The sequence below is a fragment of the Ranitomeya imitator genome, chromosome 9 (genome assembly GCF_032444005.1).
Source record: "Ranitomeya imitator isolate aRanImi1 chromosome 9, aRanImi1.pri, whole genome shotgun sequence".
Classification (NCBI taxonomy): Eukaryota; Metazoa; Chordata; class Amphibia; order Anura; family Dendrobatidae; genus Ranitomeya; species Ranitomeya imitator.
Genome location: NC_091290.1, coordinates 133,261,702 through 133,289,578, shown reverse-complemented (window position 1 = coordinate 133,289,578; position 27,877 = coordinate 133,261,702). Strand labels below are relative to the sequence as shown.

The 27,877-nt window shown below is 46.1% G+C and overlaps 1 protein-coding gene across 2 annotated transcripts; it reads left to right on the top strand.

The window, feature by feature from the left end:
- Positions 1-27,666, top strand: FANCA (FA complementation group A). 2 transcript variants are annotated; one of them, XM_069738997.1, is made up of 43 exons: positions 1-144; positions 2,456-2,568; positions 3,583-3,676; positions 4,034-4,176; positions 5,039-5,134; positions 5,345-5,418; positions 5,686-5,789; positions 6,292-6,374; positions 7,547-7,580; positions 7,924-7,990; positions 8,334-8,446; positions 9,466-9,542; positions 9,802-9,943; positions 10,076-10,209; positions 10,406-10,516; positions 10,759-10,854; positions 10,939-10,998; positions 11,347-11,435; positions 11,836-11,896; positions 12,498-12,547; positions 16,264-16,340; positions 16,802-16,906; positions 16,977-17,113; positions 17,183-17,253; positions 17,375-17,474; positions 17,587-17,756; positions 18,229-18,325; positions 18,656-18,841; positions 23,310-23,383; positions 23,685-23,813; positions 23,911-23,983; positions 24,386-24,540; positions 24,706-24,811; positions 24,888-24,947; positions 25,042-25,146; positions 25,445-25,557; positions 25,633-25,768; positions 25,943-25,999; positions 26,099-26,207; positions 26,491-26,557; positions 26,633-26,753; positions 27,002-27,103; positions 27,343-27,666. In XM_069738997.1, exons 1-43 carry the CDS (start codon positions 84-86, stop codon positions 27,448-27,450), a joined length of 4,260 nt encoding a protein of 1,419 aa, XP_069595098.1. In that variant the 5' UTR covers positions 1-83; the 3' UTR covers positions 27,451-27,666. The 2 variants fall into 2 exon arrangements, with proteins under 2 accessions (XP_069595098.1, XP_069595097.1); XM_069738996.1 differs by having other exon boundaries at positions 5,680-5,789.
- Positions 27,667-27,877: the final 211 nt, after the last annotated feature.

Here is a 27,877-nt window from a genome sequence, read left to right as displayed (position 1 = left end):
AGGGCGCGCGGACCGGTTCCGAAGTGTGGCGGAAGTGCTGCTGGGGTTTTCCACGTGTATTTAGCTGCCTCGTGACGGGAGTTATGTTCGCTGGGTCCAGCTCCGGTTCGGGTGTCCACAAGAGGAGCCTGGCGGAGCTGCTCGGTATATCTGTCCGTTAACATCGTGTCATTTCCCGCTTTAGCTGCCATACTATCTTGCATATTGGGCTGTTGCATGTAGGGGGACTACAACCCCCAGTGTCCCCTGACAGCTCAGAAGCTAGGGGTAGTAGTTTTGTAATAGTTTGCATCTCTGTAGTAGTAGACCCAATCTTCTGTCTATAAATCATGAATTCTGTGAATATGTGATAAAGGCTTTTTTTTTGTTTGTTTTATGTCTTTTTTTTATTGGTCATTGCTGCAGATGTGATACTTTCAGTCCAGACAGACTTTGCAGTGCATGCATATTTGTTTTTTTACTGCAATATTTGCAACAGATCCACGCAAGGGTTAAAAAGGAGGCGCGGTTAAAAAAATAATATAGATATATGCAAGTAGCGCCAATGGGCAAATTCACCTGTAAGACTATGTTCACACATTGCAGTTTTGCTGCGATTTTTTTTTCTACAGTAAAAAAGCAGGTTTTCCTGCGTTTTTATCAGTCACATTTGTCTCTTGTGCGTGCTGATAGAGATTAGTGGCCCCAAAAAACACAAAGCATCTTCCTTTTGCACCAAAACCTGCTACGTGTTTTTTTGTTTTTTTTTTTTTGCTGCGTTTTTGCACTTATTAATTGTTTTTTTTATGGGTGAAAAAAAACACCCAAAGTAGTGACATACAGCAGTTTTCCAAATCGGTCAAAAAAAAAAAAGTAAAACCATGTGTGTGCATGAGATTTCTGAAATCTCATCGCTTTTGCTGGTACTGTTAAAAAGCAGCTTAAAATTTGCATCAGAAAACGCAATGTGTGAACATAGCCTTAGATTCCGTGCAGAGAAAGCGCTGCGTACATTACTTTTGCTCCCATCTTCACTGGTCTCCAGGGTTTATTTAGGCCATGTTCACACAGAGCTTTCTGGGGACTTGGTCTTTTTGCTCCAAAATCATCCTCAAAAATATTTAGAAAACTCTTCCTACACATTTCTATGGGAAATCCATTTTACTGTCCACATGAGTTTTTTTTTTCATGCTGGGTGAAAAACAAGAAACGTGAATGTGACTGTCCAAATCTCAAGGTGCAAAAGGAAGAAAAAAAAAAGACTTCTATGGCTATATACACATGTTGAGTATCTACAGCAGATTGTTCTGCACCCAAAACCAAAGTGATGGCATGAAAAATTCATGTGATGTCATACTGTTTTTTTTTTTTAATGCATTTTTTTCCACTATTCATTTGTTAAAAAAAATGAAAAAAGTGCTACATTGAAAATTTACTTTGGTCCAAATCTGCAAGGGAAAAATAAGCCGGGTGTGCATGAGGATTCAGAGATGTCATTTACTTTGCTTTAAAATGCTTTTTTTTTCCCAACAGTAAAAACGCAGCATGTGAACCAAGCCCTAAACCATGTATCAAAAGCTCCTCGGGAAAATAAAAACCTCCAAAAACTCACAATAAAAGTGTTTTCCACTTGACAAACTCTTTTTTTGAAAGCCTCAAAAAACTTAGTGTGGTACTGCTTTAGTATGTTGTCAGTGCTGTGTGTGAAGGGGGCTGGCTGATGGGCTCATTTCCATTGCTAAGCCAGACAAGGGGGCTGGTTGATCTGACTATTCGGCCACCTTTACACACAATCAATTGGCCATTCAATGGGACTAATCCTTTATGTTTCTGTGCAAAACATATTATCTGAGTGTATATGATTTCTAGCAGCCACTTATACAACCTCTCCTGACACCCAGAAGTGGTTTTGTGCCTGAATCCGACCTGTATGGAGGAATTAGGGCTGAGTCCTATCTCATCACCCACCATCTCTCCGTCTGTGGGGGTCTTAATTGGCACTCAGGTGCTGATGAGAGTTATGGAGTGAGGCTACGTGCACACGTAGAATGGTCCAATGTGGATTTTTCCGCAGTGGATTTGATAAATCTGCAGGGCAAAAACACTGCGTTTTTGCTGCAGATTTATCGTGGATTTACCACGGTTTTCCTGCGGATTTCTATTGGAGCAGCAGTAAAACCGCTGCAGAAAAAAGTGACATGCTGTGGAATGTAAAGTGCTGCGTTTCCGTGCGTTGCAGCATGTGCGCAGCGTTTTTTGTTCCCCATAGGTTTACATTGTTATGTAAACTCATGGGAAACTGCTGCGGACCCGCAGCGTTTTCCGCATCGTGTGCACATACCCTAATTCATGGCCCGGGCCCCTGATGTGATCGGATTGCATTTCCAGGGTGTATAATGACGGGAAACCCAGGACTCTCGTCTCCTCGTTACTTGCAATCTCATCAATCTGAACACATAAATATCTCATTTTTCAGCTACCAGGCCCAAAAAAGCCGACAGGAAAGCTGAATCCGGCAATAAAAGCCTTCAGGAGGCCGTCCTGTATCTGCTGAGCTGTCGCCAGGATGTAAATCAGTTTCTGCTGGAGGTGAGTCCGAGATGTGGCGTCACTTGGAAGACGCCATTTACACACCGTGTCTAAGAGGATTGCACACAGTATAGGCTCCGTACACATTACACTAATGTCGGCCGATGTGTTTATTCTCTGAGAGATGAGATGTCTCTCCGGGGCTCTGATGGAGAACAGTAGTGCTCAGCCAAGTTGGTCGAGATGGCTATGTAAAAGTGTATGGAGGGCTTGACGGTTCGGTGGTCTCAAGTTCCATCACATAATATAGTTAAAAAAAAAAAAAAACTTTTAAAGTGACCATACACCTTAGATATCTGTTGATCAGCAGCTTTTCTCCCCTCTTATACATGCACAAACAGTTTGGTTGACTGGATAGATTCGCGGAACTCAGGTGCAGGTCAGTGGTACTTGGCGGATAGACAGGCTACCCGCTAATTTCTCACCTTCCGGGGTCCCCCAGTGCTTCATTTGATTTGTTAGGTCGGGCGCGACATCATCAGTTCAGTGTGACGCACAGATCTCACCACACCAGCCTTGGCTAATTAAAAGCCTCGCCAGGGATGCCGGAAGGTAAGAAATTGGCAGGTGTGCTGTCTATCCGCCAAGTACCACTGAGCTGCACCGGAGACCCGCGAATAGATCCAGGCCCACTGTCTTGCTGCCACGTATCATTGACCTGTACACTGGCCTCTGAATCGATCTGCTCAATTGCTGTCTCTCCTGACCCCTTGCATACACATGCACTCTCGGTTTGATCGAGCATGCATGTTGACATTTCCCTTGACATCTGGCCATCATTCATCAGATCTGTATGGACGGGTTAAGGCATACTTAACATATCCAAATTGCTCTCTATAGTTGTTTTTTTGCAAAAAATTTGGGTCAAATTTGCACATGCTTTACAGAATTTTATTGTATCTACTCATTTTGTGCCTAAATCAGACACTTGGGTCCCTTGTCTGTCATTACTATAGGCGGACATCGGGCAGGTTCCTTCTCTGCAGTCATCTCCTGACCATATTTCTTCTTTAGGTGGAGGCTCTTCCATGTAAGAAGGTGCGCAGGGATGACGGCTCGGCCTCCGCTCCCATTCAGGAGGCTACGGCATTTACAGACATATTTATTGGTAAGTGTATTGTGTTAAAGGGGTTGTCCGTGCACGTAACGTTAGCTCATCAATATCAGATCAACACTCCGCTTCCCAACGGATCAGCTGTTATCAGCTCCCACGGCGGCTGGATGTCCACAGCACCGCTCCGTACACTGTGTTGTGGCCGTCATCAGTAAAATAAGCCCAGACAACCCCTTTAAAAAAAAAAATCTTTGAGATGTCCAATGGCAAGTTGTTTCACAACTACCACGCCGCAGGGCATTCTGGGTGTTGTAGTTCTTCTGTAACTGTTGGAGAGCCATGGGTTAGAGACCTCTGTCACTTTGCATTTGCAGATTGATTTTTCCACCATTTTTCTCACCCTTTTCCAAGCATCTGCGTTGCGAGATCAAGCTTTGCTCCTGAACTTACCACCAAATATCCTGGGAGCCAAAGCGGCCGCGTCCAATATCCAGAAGATCTGTCAGAATGTTGGAAATGGAGCAGAAGAAACGCTGCTGAGCCGGGAACAAAGGGTGAGAGATGGAATAAAGGACGAAGGCGGTAATGACACAACTGTATGTATTGTGTAGAGTTCTAAAGTGCCAGTCGTGAGAAATATAATGTAAAATACATATGCAAATAAGGCTGGAAGTGCATTGGGGTGTGGCAATGCATTTAGATGGCTTCTTCCAAGTGCATTGACACCCCCTGTGCACTTCCAGCTTGATTTGTATGTGGCCTCTACTCTAGATTTATGGTGAAGGGCACAAACAGTGATTTTTACTGGTGGATAAACATTTGCACTTCATGACAGAACCTGATTGACCCCTTTATAGTTAGCGGGGGTCTTTAGAGTGCTCTCTTGGTGTCTTGTCATGTGATGGATTAGACCCCTGCTTAGATTGAAGCCCAACGCAAATGTGAACATAGCTAAAACCTTTAACTCCATTGATGCATATTGTACAAAATCGTAAGGTGCAGCCTCATGTTGGTGTGTAGCTCTTGCCTTAAAGTGACAGACTTAATGGCATCCCCTATTTACCCCTCTACCATTTAAAGGGGTGCTCACATCTTTGATGTTGACCTACAGCTGTTTCTCCCATCCCACACACATGCATGCTTGCTCGGTATTCTCCATAGGAGGAGGGATGTAAGCTGATGTCAGATATGTGGCAGCTGCTTATCTTCCTTTCATAACAAAGGATTGAGCGTGTTCACATTCGACATGCCCCACCCTTCTTTCTCTCTTAATATCTACCATCAGGGGAAATTCTGACTCTCGACTTTGTCTGACATTGTAGTTGGAAATCTTTTATTCCCCCACAGTACTCTCCACCACCCTTTGTGCTTTTTGGGGACACTTCTACCATGTCACATTTCGTCTATTCCTTACAGGACAGGCTGACGGATTTTCTACAGACATTAAAAGGTCTTCAAGCAGAAAATTGCTTTAGTCGCTCTGTTTTTTTAAAGCAGATTTGGGAACAAGAAGTAAGTGCCACCCTGGGGTAAGAGGCATTGCCTCTAGTAAAAGTGTGAGACGTCCGGTAGGTTGTGGATCTAGCTGAATAAAGCTGTTCTGCAGCAGCTCTTAGAATCGGCATTGTATCACCCTGCAGTAACGGCATGAAGAAGGTGAATGATGTAAGGGGAGATCTTGTCGTGTGGCAATATTTCATGTCTTTGGTCTCTCCCTGGTAGCGCCCTCCTGCTGTCGAAGTCGTATGGCACTTGCAGAACTCGGACATTGTCGGACTGGAAGACGTATTGGAGAGGTAAGTGTTAAATGGAAAATGACACAACCTTGGAAAATATATTAATGGAGTCTTAAACCGGCACATCGGATAGCTGTCGGCTGAAAACTCCTTTATCTGACAACTCTCTCTCCTGACTCTCTGTAAATTCACGCCCAGCCCGACCGAACTAGCTGGCGTTTTTTATGGAGGTATGGGGTAGATGGGAGTTATCTACTGCCAAATGTTCCTCTATAGATAGATAAGTCCCCATCTTATATCTAGCCAGTCCATTCTCTGTAGTTGCAGGGACCCTTGCTCTGCGGTGGACTGGTTCTGCAGGGAGTTGCATTCACTCTTCCTGCACATGGAAAAGTCTCTTGATGTAGAGTTTTGTGAGCAGATGATATCCGGTGAGTTGCCTTACTACTGATTTATTAGGTTCTTTACAAAAGACCATTTGGTGTACAAAAAAAGAAGAAAAAATATCCATCCTGCAGCATCTCTCCTCCAGTGTCCTCATGACAACACTTATTGCCTGTGCAAATCCAAATCTCTGTCCACATCCAGGACCACAGGTAACCAGTGTTGTTCAAGTGCTGGGATCGGGCGGACACGTGACTGCTAGTATTGGATTTGTATACATGCGATCACTTGCCGACTATACATGTACGGCTTCGCTCAATACCAGTGAGTTGATTGAGGTCAGACATGTCTAGTCGGAATGTGTCCGGAATTGCGCAACTCACATATGTGCGGTCACATCACCTCCCGCTCCGGAGAGCCCTGACAGTGCGGGCTGAGAGGATTCACGAGTCTGCAATCACATAGAGTATCTGCAGACTTGTACCCCAAGGCCAGAAAACCCCATTTATTTTCCAGTTTCTCCTTTTAATTTTTCGTGCTTTTGCATAGGTTTTTTGGTTGGGCTGATTGGAAAAGCTTTCTGTAAGTCCTCTGCATCCGGGAAAAAATCTGAATGTTCCCAAAGTACCAAGGTAAGAGAAGGTCCGAGCATAAATCCTTCGACCGATGCTTATAGAGTGACTGTCGTTTTAATTATTATCCATAAATTAATAGTACCGGTGAATATAAGAAACTTTGTAATTTATCAGATAAATCCGCTTTTTTCTCCTCCTGGACTCTTTCATTGTCAATATTTTCTAGTCACGGGTAAAGTTTGTCTCCAGTGAGTACAGACATTCCCATTACTGAGATAGGAGATGACAGTTGGTGCTTTTAAAGTTCCATGGATCTTGCAGCAGAATGTCTGTGTGTTCCCGTAGCTCCTCCCTAGAATTTCTGTGTTCCACTAGCTCCTCCCTAGAATGTCTGTGTGTTCCACTAGCTCCTCCCTGGAATGTCTGTGTTCCACTAGCTCCTCCCTAGAATGTCTGTGTGTTCCACTAGCTCCTCCCTAGAATGTCTGTGTGTTCCACTAGCTCCTCCCTAGAATGTCTGTGTTCCACTAGCTCCTCCCTAGAATGTCTGTGTGTTCCACTAGCTCCTCCCTAGAATGTCTGTGTTCCACTAGCTCCTCCCTAGAATGTCTGTGTGTTCCACTAGCTCCTCCCTAGAATGCCTGTGTGTTCCACTAGCTCCTCCCTAGAATTTCTGTGTTCCACTAGCTCCTCCCTAGAATTTCTGTGTTCCACTAGCTCCTCCCTAGAATTTCTGTGTTCCACTAGCTCCTCCCTAGAATTTCTGTGTTCCACTAGCTCCTCCCTAGAATTTCTGTGTTCCACTAGCTCCTCCCTAGAATTTCTGTGTTCCACTAGCTCCTCCCTAGAATTTCTGTGTTCCACTAGCTCCTCCCTAGAATTTCTGTGTTCCACTAGCTCCTCCCTAGAATTTCTGTGTTCCACTAGCTCCTCCCTAGAATTTCTGTGTTCCACTAGCTCCTTCCTAGAATTTCTGTGTTCCACTAGCTCTTCTCCTTCCATAGAGTTTTAAAAGCACCAACTGTCATCTCCTATCTGAGTAATGGGGAGATGTGTCTTCACTGAATACAGATTTTACCAATGAATTGAGAGTAAAATAGGAGTCCAGGATGAGAAAGAAGCCGAATTTCTCAGATAACATATATTACAAAACTTCTTATTTTCACCTTTACTATTTATGGAGTAAAAATTAAAATGATTTCTAGCATTGTTTTCTTTTGCTCTTTCAGATTTCCCTCTCCATTTTGGATAAAATGCTTTCATGTAAGTAAGTGGGGAGACAGTAAGTTGGGATTTAACCATCCCTGAAATAGACACTCCGTATTCTGCCTTCTAGCCTGGGGCTGCATTCACGATTCTGCAGGCTTCAGAGCTTCCAGCATTCACCGTTGGCCAAAAAAAAACAACTAATTGCTCCTCTGCATTATGGAAACTCAGCAAAACGGATCGGTCAGCAAACTTGTTGACGGTTTCCTATTGAAACCAGCAGAATTGCAAATGCAACACTGGACTGTAGCACCTCTTAAGAAGTGGGATCTAAAGATGGACGACCCCTTTGACACTTTCACATAGATATACAGTAATGGGGGGATGTGTTCTCTTCCAGGGTTTCTTGATCGTATCCCTGAAGCCTATAGTGACGAGTCTTACAAGCCCGGCGTGGAGCAGTTCTGGTATTTGGAGGCCGTTGTACCCCAATGCATTTCTTTAGATCTGTCATTTTCCTTTTTTATTTCAGTGCTTTTTGCACTTTCTTAGGGGGACCCCAATTTGTTTTACATTTTCATAATACTTTGTGCGAGAAATGATCCCCATGGGATCGGTAAACTTTTGGCAGGGAACATCTTTCATTTTTCTGCGTGATTTGCCGGTGAATGTGGCTTCAAATTTATTTGGCAGCCACTTATCCTCCCCCTGTTCTGTCACTTAAAGGCTAATGGGGGAAACTGAACTAATGATGAGCATCTGGTGAGATAATGAATGCAGGGGGCTAATCTGGTATCTGTTCTTTCACAGGTTAATTGCCTATGATGCTTCTAGATACAGGGTACGTGTGATTCCGGAGTTTCTGGAGGATTTCTTTACCCATACCCTGAGCCAGACCCTCGTCTTCAGGCCAAAGCTAAAAGGTAACACACACGTATTCCTGATAAGAGATGGTGGGAAGAGGGCGAACATGCAATATCCCATGAATGATAGTTGTCCCCTTTAAATACCTCAAGTCGTCAGGGTCTCGGAACCCTAGTTTTATCCTTTAGTCCTGAGGAGGGTTCCCAGTGTTAGGGATAAGTGATAAATGAAAATTTTTGTGGGGAATGGGCTGTAAGAACTAATCTGACCGCTTTTCATGGTTGTCACTGCCCATTCAGGTGTTTAAGTGAAGAGCTCCGTACAGTAATAGCGTCCCCTGTGGATTAGATTGTGCATCTGCACCGGTGCACTTTAGCAGGCTGGCAAATACATGAGTTTCTTCCATGACTCCGTCCTGTTAGGACATAGCTGATATCCGTGCCTCGCACCTTGTCCAGATGACACACCTCTGCTGTCCTACTCACAGTATATCCATGTCCCCGGGCTCTGGGGCACCAGAAGTCGTGGTTTATGACGTGTCCTCCCGTATCCTTGCCGCCACTTACACACTTATTACTTTGACCCGGATTTCATCATAATTAAAGAAGCACTATGCACTGATTAAATCCGTCACTCCATAGTGTGCTGCCTTTTTATAGACGGGTTTACAAGGTACAGAGACATGAAAGAATCCAAGTCCATTACTGATCTGTAATACTCAGCAATTAATAAGAAATCTGCTGCCTGTGCCTATAATTGTAAAGACTGGGGCATAATGCTGCATAAATCACATGATGCAAATGTATAAGTGTATACGCTAATCTTCTTTCTCCACACGGGTTTTTTTAAGTGCATCCAAAAAAAAGCAGTGTAAAGTATGTTGATTCAGATTAGTCCGTGCAGTTGCGCTGGAGTCGTACCGTCATGTGCATGTTTGGAGATGGTATCAAATTATGATATGTAGGGGGTCTGATCTGGGGGGATCCATAAAGGTGGGGGCCATATAGTACCTGTGGATACAGTTCTTGTCATTGAACACTTTTTAGTCATTTCCATTTTGCTGTCATTCTGCACACAGTGTCTGATGCCATACGATTACAAGGAGGTTGGAGTTTTGCGAAAACATGGCCGCTGCTAACGACCTTATACCGGAAGGTAAGTTTGGATTTAGTTTCCCTCCAGCTCGCTGTACATGTGCACGCTCGGCTAAAGAATGCATGCACTCTCAATACGGATGCTGACATGTTTCGGCGGAAGAACCTAACAACTTTATACACATTAGAGAATTAGCAAGTTTCTCTAAAATCCACTTTGGCTGCAGTTTATCTAATGTGTACAGGCCCCTATAGACAGGAGCATTGATCCTGACTTGCAGCTTCTTCTTGTGGATCTCACCTGTTTTATTCCCTTCCAGTTGTTTGTCCTGCTTAATGCTGAGAAGCTGTTGTCTCGCATACAGAGGGTTTTGGATACGCAGGAGGTGAATTGGCACCATGTCTTGGCCTGCATCTCCTGCCTGGTCGTCTGCCAACCTGAAGCTCAAGCACTGGTGAAAGGTGAGAAATGTGCGGATATTCAGATTATAATGTGTGCAACCTGGTGGCGGATCAGTGGTACTGCAGCAGTTTTGTCCTCATCGTTTTTATGCTATAAATTAAGTTAATCTTCACCTTCTTTTCTTGTTTTAGATCTTTTGAGCCGTCTCCTGTCACAAGCCTTTGAGACTTACGAGCTGGAGTATTTAATCACCGCCTTCCTTGTTGCTCGACAAGCAGCATTGGAAGGACCTGCGGCATTTATGTCCTATACGGAATGGTTCAGGGTCAGTATCCGGTAAAGCAGCGTGGCACCATAGTGCGATTATAATCGTTAAGAGAAAAAAAACAAAAGAGCAAAAAGCACCCGATCTAGAAGGGGGTTAAAAGCCACCATATTAGATAGCGACGATATACGCGGTAAAGGAGGGCGAGTTGGAAGACTTTGTTGGGGTGACTGACGTTTATTACTCCCTTTTTTAGGGTACATTTGGTAGCCCCAGTTCACACCAGAGCATCACCAAGAAGTCACTGCTTTTCCTTTTGAAATTTCTCTCCGATTTGGTCCCTTATGAGACGTCACAATACTTAAAGGCAAGTGCATACATGCTCTTTAAATGTTTTTTTCTTTTTCGCCTTATTGGGGGACACAGGACCATGGGTGTTATGCTGCTGCCTTTAGGAGGATTAGGAAATGGGGTCTTGTCCTGAGTCTGTGTCTGGTATTGTAGCTTCACTATGTTCATGTTTCTGCAGTTCCAGGCGTCGTTCACAAGTGGCGGGGGCGCTGTTTTTGGATCAAGAAAACATAGAAAATTCCATTTACATTTTTTCAGGTGCACATCCTCCATCCGCCATTCGTGGCAGCTAAATTACGCCCTCTATTGATGGAGTACATCACGCTGGCTAAAACCCGGCTTGCAGACATGAAGGTGAGAATGTGGATGAAGGCGGCAGGGTGCGGGCTGACTGGACATTATTCTCTTTGGCTGATTGCATTGTTTCTGTGTTTGCAGGTTTCTATTGAAGACATGGGCTTGTATGAGGACCTCTCCGTAGCCTCTGACAAACATCAGGTATGCGACGCCTGGGTGAGACCTGTGCCAGCTCTATAACACAGTCGTCGTCTCTATGTATGGTGGGTGTTCAGCTCCGGAGCCCGCTCCACACACCCCGCACCCGACGTAGGATGCATTGTTATATCCTATGTCAGGAAGGGGTTAAAATACGCTATCTTTAAGCAAATCGTCCTTGTTATCCACAGCAGCCAATCGCAGCGCAGCTTTCATATTATCTCAGCTGATTTAGCCATGAAAGCTGAGCTCTGATTGGTTGCTGTGCACCGCCGGGCTGTCTGTTAGAAAGTCCTCATCCATAAGGTCCACAGTGTTGATGACGTCTCCCGTGCATCTTCGGCTCCGCAGACACAGCCTCAGGCGCAGCAAGACGTGGAGAAGGCCGTACAGATATTCCAGAATACCGGCAAGATCCCGGCCAGTGTCATGGAGGCCAGGTGGGTGTAGCTCGTCTGCGCTGGCCGTCAGGGCATGCTGGGAGTTGTAGTTCCATGACAGCTGCAATGCTGTTTGTCTGTTAATGGTGCATTTATTTTCCTTTATTGCCTAATGCAAACGTTGTCCCCGGCCTCGCTCCATCTCTACAGCGGATCCTTCACAGCCCCTCCTGAAATCCTCTGTGCTGCGGTCGCTCTTTTTAGTTCCACGTCGGCCATTGGTAGACAAGTTTGTGCCAGTGTTCTGTGTTAGTGACTCCTCCGACGTCTGTGTTCTTTCATGGATCAGATATTTAGGAGAATAATATCCTGTAAATGTTGTGTGTCCTAGATCCCTGAAATATTCCTCGGATCCCACAGCTGAGATCTCAGACCCCGATATTTCTCTGCTCTTTCTTAGCATCTTCCGGAGGCCGTATTTTACATCCCGCTTCCTCCCTGCGCTGCTGACCCCCAGACCGGTCCGTATACGACGTCTGCTCCATCATGGAGGCATTTTATTATCCCTCTCTGTCTATCTATTATTTATTTATTATGTATCTTATCTATCATCTATTATCTATCACTATCTATTATCTGTCTGTGTATTATGTTTTTTTCTTTCTCTTTTTTTATACTTACCTTTTATGTCTTTCTTAATTTTTTTCCTTTCTTTCTATCTCTTTGTCTTCTTTCTATCTTCCTTTATTTTTATTTTTCTGTTTATTTCGCCTCTCCCTCTGCTTTTCTTTCATTCTTTCTCTCATATCTTTGTCTCACTAGCTCTCTATTTCTCGGTTTGTCTAGTTGTCTGTATTTCTATCTCATATCTTATCTATCTCAGTCTGCTTTCTCTCCTGATTTACTGTTATTTACATCCAGAGCTGCATTTACAATCCTGCTTGTTGTGCTTTAATCAGACTTCAGTTTGTGTCCTTCCTTCTTTCTGTCAGACATGTTCATCTGTTCTTGTGTCTTTAGCTCGATATCTGGATGAAGAAGAAAACCTTGCACACTCTGAAATCCATTACGTTATTGTACACTGGTGATATATATATTTCTGACAATCTATGCTTGTTACAGCTCCCGGAGGCTGCCGACTCGCTGATGTTACTCATTGACGCACTGAGGAGGTGAGACACTTGTCCTTTTAGTTGTATAATCCAGGAATCACACCGCCGTGTACGTCTCTGTCCCCCCCTCGCTGCCCGCCACTCCTAAGCTTCTGATACAGAGGAGATGTCATTTATGTGCCGTTTTTTGTTACACTGCTCCATTTTCTCTACTTGATTTCACACAGGCGTTACCAAGACTGAAAACTTATCACCTACCCGTAACAGACGGGATAAGTGCCCAATGACTGAGGGTCCCATTTTTGGGGCTCCCACCTATACAGGAATTCGGGGTCCCATATTGTTCGTTCGAAAGGCCTGCAGCTGCCACTAGAGGGAGCTTCAAGGACAGATTATATACAGTACAGACCAAAAGTTTGGACACACCTTCTCATTTAAAGATTTTTCTGTATTTTCCTGACTATGAAAAATGTACATTCACACTGAAGGCATCAAAACTATGAAATAACACATGTGGAATTATATACTTAACAAAAAAGTGTGAAACAACTGAAATTATGTCTTATATTCTAGGTTGTTCAAAGTAGCCACCTTTTGCTTTGATGACTGCTTTGCACACTCTTGGCGTTCTCTTGATGAGCTTCAAGAGGTAGTCACCGGGAATAGTCTTCCAACAATCTTGAAGGAGTTCCCAGAGAGGCTTAGCACTTGTTGGCCCTTTTGCCTTCACTCTGCGGTCCAGCTCACCCCAAACCATCTCGATTGGGTTCAGGTCTGGTGACTGTGGAGGCCAGGTCATCTGGCGTAGCACCCCATCACTCTCCTTCTTGGTCATATAGCCCTTACACAGCCTGGAGGTGTGTTTGGGGTCATTGTCCCATTGAAAAATAAATGATGGTCCAACTAAACGCAAACCGGATGGAATAGCATGCTGCTGCAAGATGCTGTGGTAGCCATGCTGGTTCAGTGTGCCTTCTATTTTGAATAAATCCCCAACAGTGTCACCAGCAAAGCACCCCCACACCATCACACCTCCTCCTCCATGCTTCACGGTGGGAACCAGGCATGTAGAGTCCATCCGTTCACCTTTTCTGTGTCGCACAAAGACACGGTGGTTCTCAAAGATCTCAAATTTGGACTCATCAGACCAAAGCACAGATTTCCACTGGTCTAATGTCCATTCCTTGTGTTCTTTAGCCAAACAAGTCTCTTCTGCTTGTTGCCTGTCTTTAGCAGTTGTTTCCTAGCAGCTATTTTACCATGAAGGCCTGCTGCACAAAGTCTCCTCTTAACAGTTGTTGTAGAGATATGTCTGCTGCTAGAACTCTGTGTGGCATTGACCTGGTCTCTAATCTGAGCTGCTGTTAACCTGCGATTTCTGAGGCTGGTGACTCGGATAAACTTATCCTCAGAAGCAGAGGTGACTCTTGGTCTTCCTTTCCTGGGGCGGTCCTCATGTGAGCCAGTTTCTTTGTAGCGGTTGATGGTTTTTGCCTCTGCACTTGGGGACACTTTCAAAGTTTTCCCAATTTTTCGGACTGACTTACCTTCATTTCTTAAAGTGATGATGGCCACTCGTTTTTCTTTACTTAGCTGCTTTTTTCTTGCCATAATACAAATTCTAACAGTTTATTCAGTAGGACCAGACTTCTGCACAACACAACTGATGGTTCCAGCCCCATTTATAAGGCAAGAAATCCCACTTATTGAACCTGACAGGGCACACCTGTGAAGTGAAAAGCATTCCCGTTGACTACCTCTTGAAGCTCATCAAGAGAATGCCAAGAGTGTGCAAAGCAGTCATCAAAGCAAAAGTTAGCTACTTTGAAGAACCTAGAATATAAGACATATTTTCAGTTGTTTCACACTTTTTTTGTTACGTATATAATTCCACATGTGTTAATTCATAGTTTTGATGCCTTCAGTGTAAATGTACAATTTTCATAATCACGAAAATATAGAAAAATCTTTAAATGAGGTGTCCAAACTTTTGGTCTGTACTGTATATACATACATATATATATATGTATATATATATATATATATATATATATATATATATATATACACCGTTTATACTCGAGTACAAGCCGAGATTTTCAGCCCATTTTTGGGGGCTGAAAGTCCCCCTCTCGGCTTATACTCGAGTCATACCCAGGGGTCGGCAGGGGAGGGGGAACGGGGGCTGTGTAATAATACTCACCTGCTCCTGGCGCGGTCCCTGCAGGTCCCTGGCTCCCCGGCACCCCAGCTTTTTCCTGTACCGAGCGATCACATGGTACCGCTCATTACAGTAATGAATATGCGGCTCCACCTCCCATAGGGTGGAGCCGCATATTCATTACTGTAATGAGCAGTAACGGTGACAGCTCAGTACAGGAAGAAGCTGCGGCACCGGGAAAACAGGGACTGCACAGCTCCAGGAGCAGGTGAGTATAACGGGGAGGGGAGTGCTGCGCGATATTCACCTGCTCCCCGTTCCGGCGCAGCTCCGTCTTCAGCATCTTCTGCAGTGACGCTCAGGTCAGAGGGTGCGGTGACGTGGTTAGTGCGCGGCCTCTGTCTGAACGTCAGTGCTGAAGATGGAGCGGCGCCGGATCGGTGAGCAGATGAATATTGAAAGTGTCTTGGGCCTGAGCGACGGAGAGGTGAGTATGTGATTTTTTTTTTTTATCGCAGCCACAGCAAATGGGGCAAGTGTCTGTATGGAGCATCTATGGGGCTATAACGTTTGTGCAGCACTATATGGGGCAAGTGTCTGAATGGGGCCATAACGTTTGTGCAGCACTATATGGGGCAAGTGTCTATATGGGGCCTTAACGTTTGTGCAGCACTATATGGGGCAAGTGTCTGTATGGGGCCATAACGTTTGTGCAGCACTATATGGGGCAAGTGTCTGTATGGGGCCATAACGTTTGTGCAGCACTATATGGGGCAAGTGTCTGTATGGGGCCATAACGTTTGTGCAGCACTATATGGGGCAAGTGTCTGAATGGGGCCATAACGTTTGTGCAGCACTATATGGGGCAAGTGTCTGTATTGGGCCATAATGTTTGTGCAGCACTATATGGGGCAAGTGTCTGTATGGGGCCATAATTAACGTTTGTGGAGCATTATATGGGGCAAGTGTCTGTATGGAGCATCTTATGGGGCCATAATCAAGGTTTGTGGAGCATTATATGGGGCAAATATCTTTATGGAGCATCTTATGGGGCCATAATCAGCATTTGTGCAGCATTATATTGGGCAAATGTGTCTATGGAGCATCTTATGGGGCCATTATTAACATTTATGCACGATTATATGGGGCATATTTGAATATGGAGCATCTTATGGGGCCCATCATAAACTTTATGGAGCATTATATGGGGCTCCTGATTCAATATGGATATTCAAAAACAATTAACCTACTGATGTCTCAATTAATTTTACTTTTATTGGTATCTATTTTTACTTTTGACATTTACCAGTAGCTGCTGCATTTCCCACCCTAGGCTTATACTCGAGTCATTAAGTTTTCCCAGTATTTTGTGGCAAAATTAGGGGGGGGGGGGGGGGTCGGCTTATACTCGAGTATATACGGGCTATGTAATGTATCTATCTATCTATCTATCTATCTATCTATCTATCTATCTATCTATCTATCTATATGTCAAGGCATGCTGGGAGTTGTAGTTTTACAGCTGGGAAGCCAAACAGGACTGGTTTTGAAGATTGAAGTAATCTGTTCTACATAGTTTATGACACGCCGTCTCCCTTTTACATATTTGCTGTAGATCTGATAAGATCCCCCCTGCCGTGATGAGCTCGTATCTCGATGCTTGTGAACTGGAGAAACATCGGAAACTAGAAGGTGAGGTCAAGATATAGGAATGGTTAATGTCAGGGCAGGGAAAAAACAATGGACGGAGCAATTAGGCTGGGGCTACATCATAATCTTCAGCCTAGTTGCCGAATAAGAATAAGCCATTTACAGGTTAGTCCTTTTGAATGGGGATGATCCTCCTTCTGCATAGCAGCCTGGCCTAGGAGACGAAGCTTAATCACAATCTTCTCCAAGGGGAATAGACCTTCGTTTGCTGACAGCTGTTTCAGGCTTCTTTCCCCTCATTAATGAAAGGGTTGGTTGGATGGGTGAGAGGCTTTTGACAGAGGGTCCTTTGGAGAAGATTCTGGTTTGGTTTTATTTCATATCCTAAGTCATGTGGGAGCCTCCTTATAGGGTCAGTATTTACGTATATCGCAGGCATGGGGATGAGCGGAGCGTTGTACTTCTTATATATATTTATTCGTATCCTGATTTTCACGCATTAGGAAATGAGAAGATGGAGGTGTCCCTAAATGAGGAGCCTATGGCCAGACTGCAGGCACCACTGTGGGAGCTGAGATCTTTAATCGCAGACCAGAAGCCACATGATGGTATGTGCAGAATAATCTTTTATTACACTCCCACGGCTTCTCCTTATATAACTGGGGTCTGTGTCCTCAGAGATCTCCTGCCAGGTGGCCGTGGTCGCTGACAGACTGGCATCAGCATTGGGGAGCGCCAACATGGATGATGGTCCTGTGATGTCACAGCCTCTATTTACTGAATCTGTGGAGGATCTGGAGCCGCAGGAGCTGAAGGTTGATGAGAATCTTCCTTGTCTCCTTTAGGCTTTTATGACCTTTACATTTTTGTTCATTATTTTGCAGGTTGCTGATCTGCTTCTCACATGCTTTTGCCAATGTGTCATGGCTGCTTCTAGCGCCAATCCTCCTGACAGGTAGGAAAGTCTATTATTGGGACACAAGCAAATAGTCTGGCGGCAGACAGATGTCTGTTAAAATTCCCAGAGGAGCATTGCAAGGCCTACGTGATCCATTCATTTGGTCTCCCCTCTGCAGACAGGGACCCTGGCCCTCCTTGTATGTGAAGATGCTGTGTGGCCACCCCAGGGCACTCTCTGCAGTGCTGAGCCGGATCCTGCAGCTGCTGTGCCAGCAGGTACATCTTCATGATACAGATGGTCCATCCGATATCTATGTGGCTGAGATCCACCTGTTATTGGTGGATGATAGTTTGGTAGATTTATTCCTTCTCTTACGCCTGGTCATAGGCAGGACTCTTGACAGATCCACATGTGGTCGGACTTGCTGTTTTCTCAGTCCATCTCCACGAGTGTCGGGAATCTTTCACCTCCCCAAATATAGAAGTGAATGCTCTCGAAAAGTTCTGGGAACTTGTGCTGAAGCCGCGATGCATGAAGTCTGCGTCTGTAATTCTCAGGTGAGGGCTCCGTGCAGCTTTAACAACCGTCTGTGTCCATCATGTGTGGACATAGTATCCACAGAGAGCATCATATGCCGGGTCAGACTTCCCACAGTAATGAATGGGACAGAAGCATGATACCAGCGCAACGCACAAGTGTCCCAGCAGGTATGGATGATATCTGCCCCGCTCACCTCCTGATGCCGAAGTGAGCGTAGCGGGATTAACCCATTAAATGGCTTATCCTATTCTCAGATTTGTTAATCAGAAAATTACCTATTGTTTAAATCAGGTTTTTGTGTTAAATATAATTAAAAAAGGCTTTTTTTCATTTTACACACCTGATATAACACAGGATCCACCATTCACAATAGATGGTGTCACAGCTCACCTCCTCCCCCTCCTGTACAACACTGAGGTCTACAATCTGTGGGCATATTGGGAAGAAGACAAGGCACAGGCTACTAATCTGTGGGGTCTCTCGTTTCAGGTTCTGCACAGCAGCAGTTTCCTACACTTGCTGTCGGTTCTCTTTACTCTCTCCAGGGGTCTCGCTGGACTGCATCCCCCCATTATTCATGCGTAAGGTAATTTGGCTGCAGATGAAAGCTATAAAGGATTTCTTCCATGTACCGTTCCTGTTCATGAGTTGTACCTAGTATCTCGGCTTTGGCTGCATGATGCGGCCATTGAATTCAGCAGCATCCTTGCAGACAGGCGCGGCGCTTCGTGCAGAGTCCTCACGCTTTCACTATTCATCAGTTTTGCATGGTAATTTGCAGCTGTAATGATTCTTACCCAGAAGTTGTGATTCTGCAGCGTTAGCTTAGTTCTCTGTAGCACAATTGCAGAAGGAGCGCAAGTCTTTAAAACCTATTTTCTTTCTAAGAAATGTCTTATTTTTCCCTTGTTCACAGCTTCAACATCTCTTGCCCAGGCTTGTACTGGAAGCCAGAGAAGAATGGTTAATGGAGGAGGACGAGGAGAAGACCCATACCCTGTACCGATCAATGCTTTTTCCTTCGGCGGGCTGGAAGGAAGCCACGGTTAGGCTATGGCACCAGATTCACTTCCAGAAACTGCTAACAGAGCAGACTTTCCAGGTTAGCATTCACATAGGTGATCGCCCAGCTGTATGTTTCTACATGGCTGGCTTCAGGAGGGGTTGTCACTAAGTTTTCCAAAAGTGTTGCGACAAATCTGCCGGTTTCACACGTCTAACGCTCATAGTCCAAAAATGGACCTCATTGTCTGGACCTACCATGCACATATATGAGAATTGAAACGGTACGGAAAAAGTAGTGAATATCAGACGTGTGAAACCTGCACAGGAGATGGTTGTATATTGTCACATTCAGGAATCCAGGAAAGTTGGATGACAACTTCTGTGGCAAGTGGAATTGTATCTTAATAGGTTGTCTCCCAACTTTCCTTTAACGAACCAATCAGAAATAAGTCGTTTCATATTGTTAAGTGGGTGACCGTCCCTGGAGGGCTTTAATGGTGGCCAAAAAAACAGGATTTTTGGTTGCTTACCGTAAAATCTGTTTCTCGGAGCCTTCATTTGGGGACACAGGAACCATGGGTGTATGCTGCTGCCACTAGGAGGCTGACACTATGCACAAAAAAGTTAGCTCCTCCTCTGCAGTGTACACCCCACCGACTGGCACTAGGATAATCAGTTAGTGAGAAAGCAGTAGGAGAAAACAATAAAGCCAAAAGAACACAAACATGTATTTGAACTGTAACATGGAACATAGAAGAAACCATTCATAGAACATCAAGGAACTGATCAACATGGGAAGGTGCTGTGTCCCCCAATGGAGGCTCCGAGAAACAGCTTTTAAGGTAAGCAACCAAAAATCCTGTTTTCTCTATCGCCTCATTGGGGGACACAGGAACCATGGGACGTCCAAAAGCAGTCCCTAGGGAGGGAAAACAGACTTCCATCAGGTCGGAGAACTGACCACTCCCGCGTGCACGATCCTACTGCCTAGGCTGACGTCCACCGAAGCGTAGGTATGGACCTTGTAAAATTTGGCGAACATATGGATGGAAGACCAGGTTACCGCTTTACAAAGCTGTGGGGTGGAAGCCCTGTGGAGCACCGCTCAGGAGGCGCCGACTGCCCGGGTACAGTGAGCCCCAACTCCAGAGGGGGGACACTGTTCTTGACCCGGTAAGCCTCTAAAATTGCCGTTTTAATCCAGCGAGCGATAGTCAACTTGGAGGCCGGCAGGACTCTTCGCATACTATCTGGAATGACAAATAGAGAATCCATCTTTCGAAAGGAGGCCGTACTAGCCAGGTAAACTCTGAGCGCTCTGACCAAGACAAGCTTGGTCAACGAACGCTCCAGAGGATGAGTCAGAGCAGGGCAAAAGGAAGGCAGAACAATGTCGTCATTGAGATGGAAGGTGGATACCCCCTTAGAGAGGAAAAGTGGAGGCCACAGTACCACTTTATCCTGGTGAATAACCAAGAAAGGCAGGCGGCAAGGGAGGGCCGCCAACTCCGAAACACGCCGGATGGAGGTGATGGACACGAGAAAGACCACCTTCCCGGTCAGAAAAGACAGGGAAACCTCCCTGGGCGAGTCAAAGGAAGGACCCCTCAGGACTTCCAGTACAAGATTGAGATCCCAGGGATCCACTGGAGCCCAGTATGGAGGAGCTGCATGCGCTACTCCCTGAAGGAAGTCTTGACCTGCGGTTGGGATGCTAATGTCCTCTGAAAAAGAATAGAAAGCGCTGATACTTGACCCTTCAGAGAACTAAGGGCAAGCCCCACGTCCAGTCCCGCCTGGAAGAAAAGGACATAGGTGGAACATGATTGGACTTGCACAAGCGGACAAAGGCCCTCCAGGTTGGATAGTAGATCCTGGAAGATGAGACTTCCAAGCCTGGATCATGATGTGAATCACCCGATCTGTAAAACTGGACGCTTATAGAAACGCCACGCAGTCAAAATGAGCAACCGAGAATTCGAGTGGCAGATCGGACCTTGGGACAGCAGATTGGATCTGTCTGGAAGCCTCTGGGAGCGGGCGCGAGAAGGTTGACGACCTCCGCGAACCAAGACCTTCTGGGCCAACCCGGAGTGATCAGGATGACCGGTACCCCCTCCGCCTTGATCCTCCTCAATAGGTTGAGAGGAAGAGGGAGGAACATACAGGGAAGCACGAACTTCGACCAAGGAATGGCCAGGGCGTCGGCTCCCACCACGAGAGGATTGCGGTACCTGGAGACGAAATGAGGGACCTTCCTGTTCAGTCGCGACGCCATGAGGTCCACATCCAGAGTCCCTCATCGAAGGCAAACCTGATGGAAAGACCTGATGCAGGGACCATTCCCTGCCGCGAGGCCCAAGCGGCTGAGGAAGTCGGTGGCCCAATTGTCTACGCTGGGGATATGCACAGCGGATATCGCTGGAACCGTCACCTCCGCCCAAAGGAGGATCTTGGAGATCTCGGCCAGTGCCAAGGAACTCCAAGCCCCTCCCTCGTGGTTGACATATGCCTCTGCCGTGTCATTGCCTGTCTGAATTCGGGCTGCCAGACCCTGAGAAATTTCCTCCTGAGAAGGAGGGACAGAAAAATGGCCCGTATTTCGAGGAAGTTGATCGAGAGTCCTGCGCCGACCAACGTCCCTGGACGAACAGGTGGTGAAAACACCCCCCCCCCCCCCCAGCCGAGAGGGCTGGCGTCCGTCGTCACAACCTGCCAGTGAACATGAAGGAAGAACTGACCTGGGAAAATGAGGAAACATCAGCCACCAAGTGAGGAACCGTTTGACTCGGAGAGAGCGTCGAATTGGATGATCCAGAGGAAGGACAGACTTGTCCCACTGCCAAAGGATCGCTTGCTGAAGAAGTCGTGAGTGGAATTGAGCGAAGGGGATCACTTTCAATGTTGTCAGCATCCTTCCCAGGACCTTCATGGCCGTTCTGAAAGATGGAAGCTGGGTGCCCTGAAGCAAGCGAAGAATATCCCGGCAAAGAAGCGCTCTCTTCTCCTCGGGAAGAAAAAAAACCAAAACCCTAGTTCGACGGGTGTTGAAACAGCATGCCTAGGAACACAAGGCGCTGAGTCGGAACAAGACAAGACTTCTTCTTATTGACAAGCCACCCGAAACAGGACAGAGTGTCGAGAATGATGGACAGGCTTTCTTGGGTCTGTGAATAGGATGGAGCCTAGATGAGAATATCATAGAGGTACGGAAAGAGTACCAGACCTCTGACCCTCAAGATGGCCAGCAAGTCTGCCATGATCTTTGTAAAGACCCTGGGAGCGGTTGCGAGACCGAAATGCAGTGTGACAAACTGGAAAAACTCTGAATGTACTGCAAAACGCAGGAACTGTGATGTCATGGAAATATAGGGACATGAAGATAGGCGTCCTGAATGTCTATGGAGCACAGAAATTCCTGTGCCTCCCTGGAAGCGATTACTGGGAGCGCACACCAGGGGGACTAATATGGCACCAATTGCGGGCACTGCTATGGGGGCGGAGCTAGGCGCCGCTGCAGGAAGAAGGAACGGGCGGGAGAAAAGCCCGCCCGAAGGAGAACGAATGGGGGGCGGAGTTACTGCTCCGGAGTAGGCCCAAGAAGCCGGGACCTAGATTAGAAGCCGGCGACCGCCGCACTTGAGTAGGCCCGAGAAGCTGGGCCTAAATTAGAACCCGGTGACCGTCGCGCCGGAGCAGGCCCGAGAAGCCAGGGCCTAGACTAGAACCTGGCGACTGCCGCGCCGGAGAAAGCCCGAAAACCAGGGCCTAGGTTAGAACCCGGCGAGCGCCTGGAAGGAGGCGATTAACCCTTTGCCGCAGCAAACGTCTTGCCTGTGTCCCTGAAAAGGTAGCCCATAAAGTAGCGCCGGAGCCCCGCTCCAGAACGGGGGGGAGGGGGAGCACCTGAACCAAGGGAAAGATGTCCTGAACCTCCTGCTGAAAGCTCTACGAAATGGCTCTGAGGAGGATAGAGGGGCACCTTCCTAAGTACTCACCTTCTTCATCTATATCTTCTCTGGAAAAACCTGAGGAAAAAGGTAGAAATATACCTCATTCCGGAATGCAAAAGACGTCCAGATCTTGCGGGTGGACGTCCTCGTCTCCTCCAACCGATAGCCTCTGGTGGGCTAGTGGGTGGGGGATGGAGCTAGGACCGGCCAGATCTCCTAAACACCTTCTGTGATAGGGTCCTGGTCCTGCCGGCAAATCTATGAGGATACGGGGTGGCAGTACACGCCGTACTCATAGTCTCTTTGTGGGAGTACTGTAGTGACCGTTCACACTGTATCCCACCAGGTACCTGAAAAGAAACGACGCACATTGAGGTAGATAAGGGTCTAATGAAAGACCCGCGTCCACCTCCTACTGACACTAAGCTAAACTGATTATCCTAGTGCCAGTCGGTGGGGTGTACACTGCAGAGGAGGAGAGAACTTTTTTGTGCATAGTGTCAGCCTCCTAGTGGCAGCATCATGCACCCATGGTTCCTGTGTCCCCCAATGAGGCGATAGAGAAAGTAATCTGATAGATGTAACCGTAAAGTAACCGTGTCCCATTTGTAGTTGTCTTTCAGAGATTGGCTGCAGTGGGAGATGGAGCTGGGATCAGATAAGGATCCTTTATGTGACACTGACAGGTAAGTCTATGCCCAAAAACACAGATCAATGTCCACACACAGTGGATTTGCTGTGGAAAATCTCTGCAGGAAATCTGCACCAAGTGATGCACGTTTTGGTCAGGATTTCCCTGTGGATTATTTCCAAATCATTGCTTTTTGCATTACATTGCGACTTCAGATAATCTGCAGCAAAGTCACCAGCAATTGGATTTTGATGCAACAAGTTGGCATGTTGCAGAATATCTCAAATCTGCAGCATTTCTGCCGCTTGTTCTCCCATCCTATATTGTCTGGACCTTCTCTCGTTCACTCTCTGCAGACACGAATACCAACGCTGGGCTTTGAATTGCTGCTTTCTCCCAGAATCTTCCACAAAAGGCGGCTGTGGAAATGATTTGGAGGTTGCATGTTCCATAATGGTGGAAGCGCTGCTAGAATTTGGCTGCAGGTGATACTTTGTCCCGTATTTGTCCTATCATGTGGTGATCCGTATCTATATATATTTTTTTGTGAGACCCCCGATCCATTGTGTTATTTTATTGTAGATCTGAATCTAGCGTAGCTCATCAGCCGCCTCACACTTGCACCGGGATGGCCGATATCCTGTGCCGTTTGCAGGTAGGTTCTTGATGCCTTTGATACTGGGCTTATGCCATCCTCACCACATTAGCCATCTGTAATATATTCTGCAGACGTGGGGTCAGTGAGTAATATCCTGGATTACTCCAGTTTGATCATATATGAACCATTAAAGGGGTCCCCTACTCAGGATCCCCATCTAGTAACCACAGAGGAGAGTAACTGAAAAGTGTCTGGTTTACCTTTGTGTTACACATGGTATGTCGAGGGCTGACTTTTCTGGTGGCACCGCAAAGGAATCCCTTCCGGATTCATATATTACTAGTTATTGCTTCTGCTACCAAAGAGCTTGTCCAAAGTGCAGAACCCCTTTAATATCATAACCCTCCATCTGTTGCCTCTCTGTAGAAATGAATGTTGTTTTTCCTCCGCATCGTACAGGAGTTGGTCTGCGATTTGCTCACGCAGTCACACTCGGGTAATCTCAGACAGACGAATTTCCTTTTCAACATCTTTCATCGAAGGTTAGAAGTCTCTTCGGGCAGCAGGACGAGTGCCCAACTGAGAAGACATGGAGACCTTGCCACGTGCACCAGGTAGGCCTACACCATTAACGGGCAGCAGCGTACCTGCTGAACGTATCCTGATGCCCGATAATGACCCTGTGGGTCACGTACAGAGTGAGAGCGGTGCTTGCGTATTATAGCAGCGCGGTATTCTCTCTATGCCGGATTACTGATGCTTTTAGTCTTTCTACTTAGAATCCTCCTGGGACTTCCGCCTGCGTTCCTGATCGGCACATCCTCAGAGAGGGGAAACGCTCGTCTAGACTGTGAGGACCTCTTCAGATTCATCAATAAGGAATTGGTGAGATAATGATGCGCTTAATTTATTTGCACACATGGATTTTACCTACAGGACATAAAATACCATCTCGTTACAGAAAAGCATTGGTCAGCGAGGCTGCGCCCTGCCGTATGACTTCACCGCTCACTTTTTCAGGGTAAGGCAGAGTTTATGCATCATCGTCCTGTTATTGATACACTTTCTTTATTTCTGGAGACTGCAGATAACTTGTTTGCTATTTTTTTTTCCAGGGTTTACTCGGGGCCAGTGCAAAGTGCGAGGATCCGAGTGACGCAGTGAATTGTATACTCCGTGCTGCTCATGCACAATGTCCCATCATCCTGACATCCGCTGCGGTATGTCGGTGCATTTTTATTTCCATAGTTTACTGCTCGATGCCTAGCTTACCGACCACCTCTGGCGTCTATCAGCGTTGGCCAGTTTGCTATAAAGCTCGCTAGCGCCACTCTGAAATTGGCTGAATCTGGCTTCAGTGCGTTAGCAGAATGGCAGAGCACTTTTTAAGCAAGCGGTTTGACCATGCCCCGTCAATCTTCAGGAGCGCATCCTGAAAATCGGAAAATGGATGCATCAAAAAAGATTAGACAATCCCTTTAAATGAATCCATTATTTGTGATTTTTTTTTTGCTGTAGCATTGGTGGCCAAGGTTGGGTCCTGCCATTGAAAGTCAGTGGAGCCGTCTGCACGGAGGGGTCCTGCCGAAACAGATTGCGGTGTTGAGGGAAATACAAAGCGACGTGGACAGGTAAGTGACAGGTAGTTATCTCCGTCACTGGGGTCCGGCACCACAGACACTAATCATTCTTCTCCGGGTCATCAGATGCCTTGCACATCACACATCTCTGCCCCTCACTGACACCGCCTGGTTATCAGCCGCCATCCTGCATTTCACCATGAGAAGGAAAAAGATGGAACATGAGGAAATATTACAATTATTTGGCAGAAAACACGTTCAGGTGATAACAATGCAATGATGGTCATACTGCAAATAAACGAGAAGTTTCTGGGTAGGAAGACTCAGCTGCTGCGGCGGTGCTTTAGCGGATTTGTCAGGTGCTATGGACAACATCTAAAATATCATACTGTAATTGCAGCACCATTTGCTTCAGAACTCTCCATTGTTCTTGCAGACGTTGGATTCATTGCTGTTCTTTTCCGTTCTGGACCTCATCCCTGTGTTACTGGAGGTGACGCACTGATATTTTACCATCATTTTCATATATATAAATTAAAAGAAAGAATGGAAATGAAAACATGTATAATGGATTTCTCTTATGTTGTGATAGGAAGGAGAAAGGCCTAAAAAAGCGCAAGAAAATTGTCTGTTCATTATACGTTGTGTGGAAGCAAACGGGGGTAGCTGGGTGACGGCCTTTCAACCCACCAAGGAAAAACGTGAGTAGAGACAATGACCTTGTGGGATCTCAGCCACATGGAAGCATTTTAGCACCCGGATCCCCCCCCCCAAACCTACATAATTGTGGAGGGGTCTGGTTCTTGCAGTCATTATTCAACCATCTTGGCAACTTCTACACTGCAGATTCTTCATTTGGGATCTAAAAATGTATATACGTTGATGAGGACGAACGGATCGTGTGCAGTCTTTAAAATGTGCATATTAGTGCCGTATTACAGGATTCAGCAGGATAAGATGCTTATATAAATGCATTTTCTGCAGATGTGTCCCTTCTGCAGCAGACGGCCCCGGAAGCCCTGCGTGACCTGCTTCCACTGGCTTTCTTCAGGTGCGTTCTCTTGCAGGAGGCGGTCGTCGTCTTCTCCATATTGCAGACGTCTTATGTTTCCGCTTTGGGTTGCAGTTTGGCTCCTCGACTTCCCGTGGAGAGGACGGTATTGCTGCAGGACTTTGTGTGTGTGACACTGGAGCTTTATGCCAGATTCCTCCAGCTTTTCGTAGATGGAAATCCAGTCCTGGATCAGGTAGAGTAATCTCATGAGTGATTGCATATCGATTCAGTAATCGGTGAGCAACCTGGAGATATACCCCCTACTTGGAGGCATCCATGGTGCAATGGCATGTGATATTATGCCAGACCTGCTAATCAGATGGAGTGTTCAGGATGGAGACAGGTAGGAGGCATTTCTCAGGCTCCAATCAAGTGGTTAAAGGACCTGATCCTGCAAATAAATTTGCACCAACTCTAAATCTGTCTGTTCCGTGTCTTCAGGCTGATACCAATGAAGTTTTCAGCCGTGGCCGTCACTTTCTGCTAAATTGTGTACAGAAGTGCCCATCGCCGAGCAGTGTGGTCAGAAGTCGCCTTCCCCAGGTATGATCTAACTAATGGCACCAGCCGCCATGTTACTGTCAGTATCTCATCGATCTGAACTTGGCCATCAGTGCCCATGTCAGAATTAAAGTAGTAGGTTTATCTTAAAGTGATTGTCAATCTTTGGGAAAATTATATATATGTGTATTTGGGGCTAAAAATTGGAGCAAACCTGATTGTAACCTTCTCGATGCGCAAATGTTATATCACACGATAAGTCATTGCCGTCTAATCTGCAGGTTGCGGATTCCTGGGAGGAGAAGGACCCGGAACTCGCTGCCCTGCTGAGAAATATCCTTCAGCCATGCCAAGATGAAGACATGTTTGATCAGCCCGATCTCTTCTAGGCAGTGAACTTTTTGACTTTTTACTTTAGCTTCATTGATGGTAAGGTCCCGTTCGTCCCCACCTTAAGGAAGTACAGAGATGTTGTATTGTAGGAAACCATGAACATACAAGGTGGTCCTCAGCGATTGATGGCACTCATGACCCCTGACTAGATGGACAATCCCAGGAGAGCAGAGCTTTCCATAACAAAATAAAAGTTATACTGAAAAATTCGACACCGTGTGAAGTGACATTTTCCGTTTGTGCCCCAATATCAATCAACTCTTGTAAATAATTTATTCAAAATCTTTCATACTTGTTATCATAAATTAGTCAGGGTCTATGTACGCTCACTAGAGGGGAGGACGCACTGCTCTGCAGCAACCTGCGTATCGACAGTGTTAGGCCACTGTTGTCAGAGGTCCGAGCCGCAGGATGCACAACACC

Excerpts from the sequence above, each read along its gene's own strand:
- FANCA (XM_069738996.1), top strand. The coding sequence starts at position 84 with ATGTTCGCTGGGTCCAGCTCCGGTTCGGGTGTCCACAAGAGGAGCCTG. Across the intron at positions 10,517-10,758 it reads AGACGTCACAATACTTAAAG|GTGCACATCCTCCATCCGCC; the intron begins GCAAGTGCATAC and ends ACATTTTTTCAG. Across the intron at positions 10,999-11,346 it reads TAGCCTCTGACAAACATCAG|ACACAGCCTCAGGCGCAGCA; the intron begins GTATGCGACGCC and ends TCGGCTCCGCAG.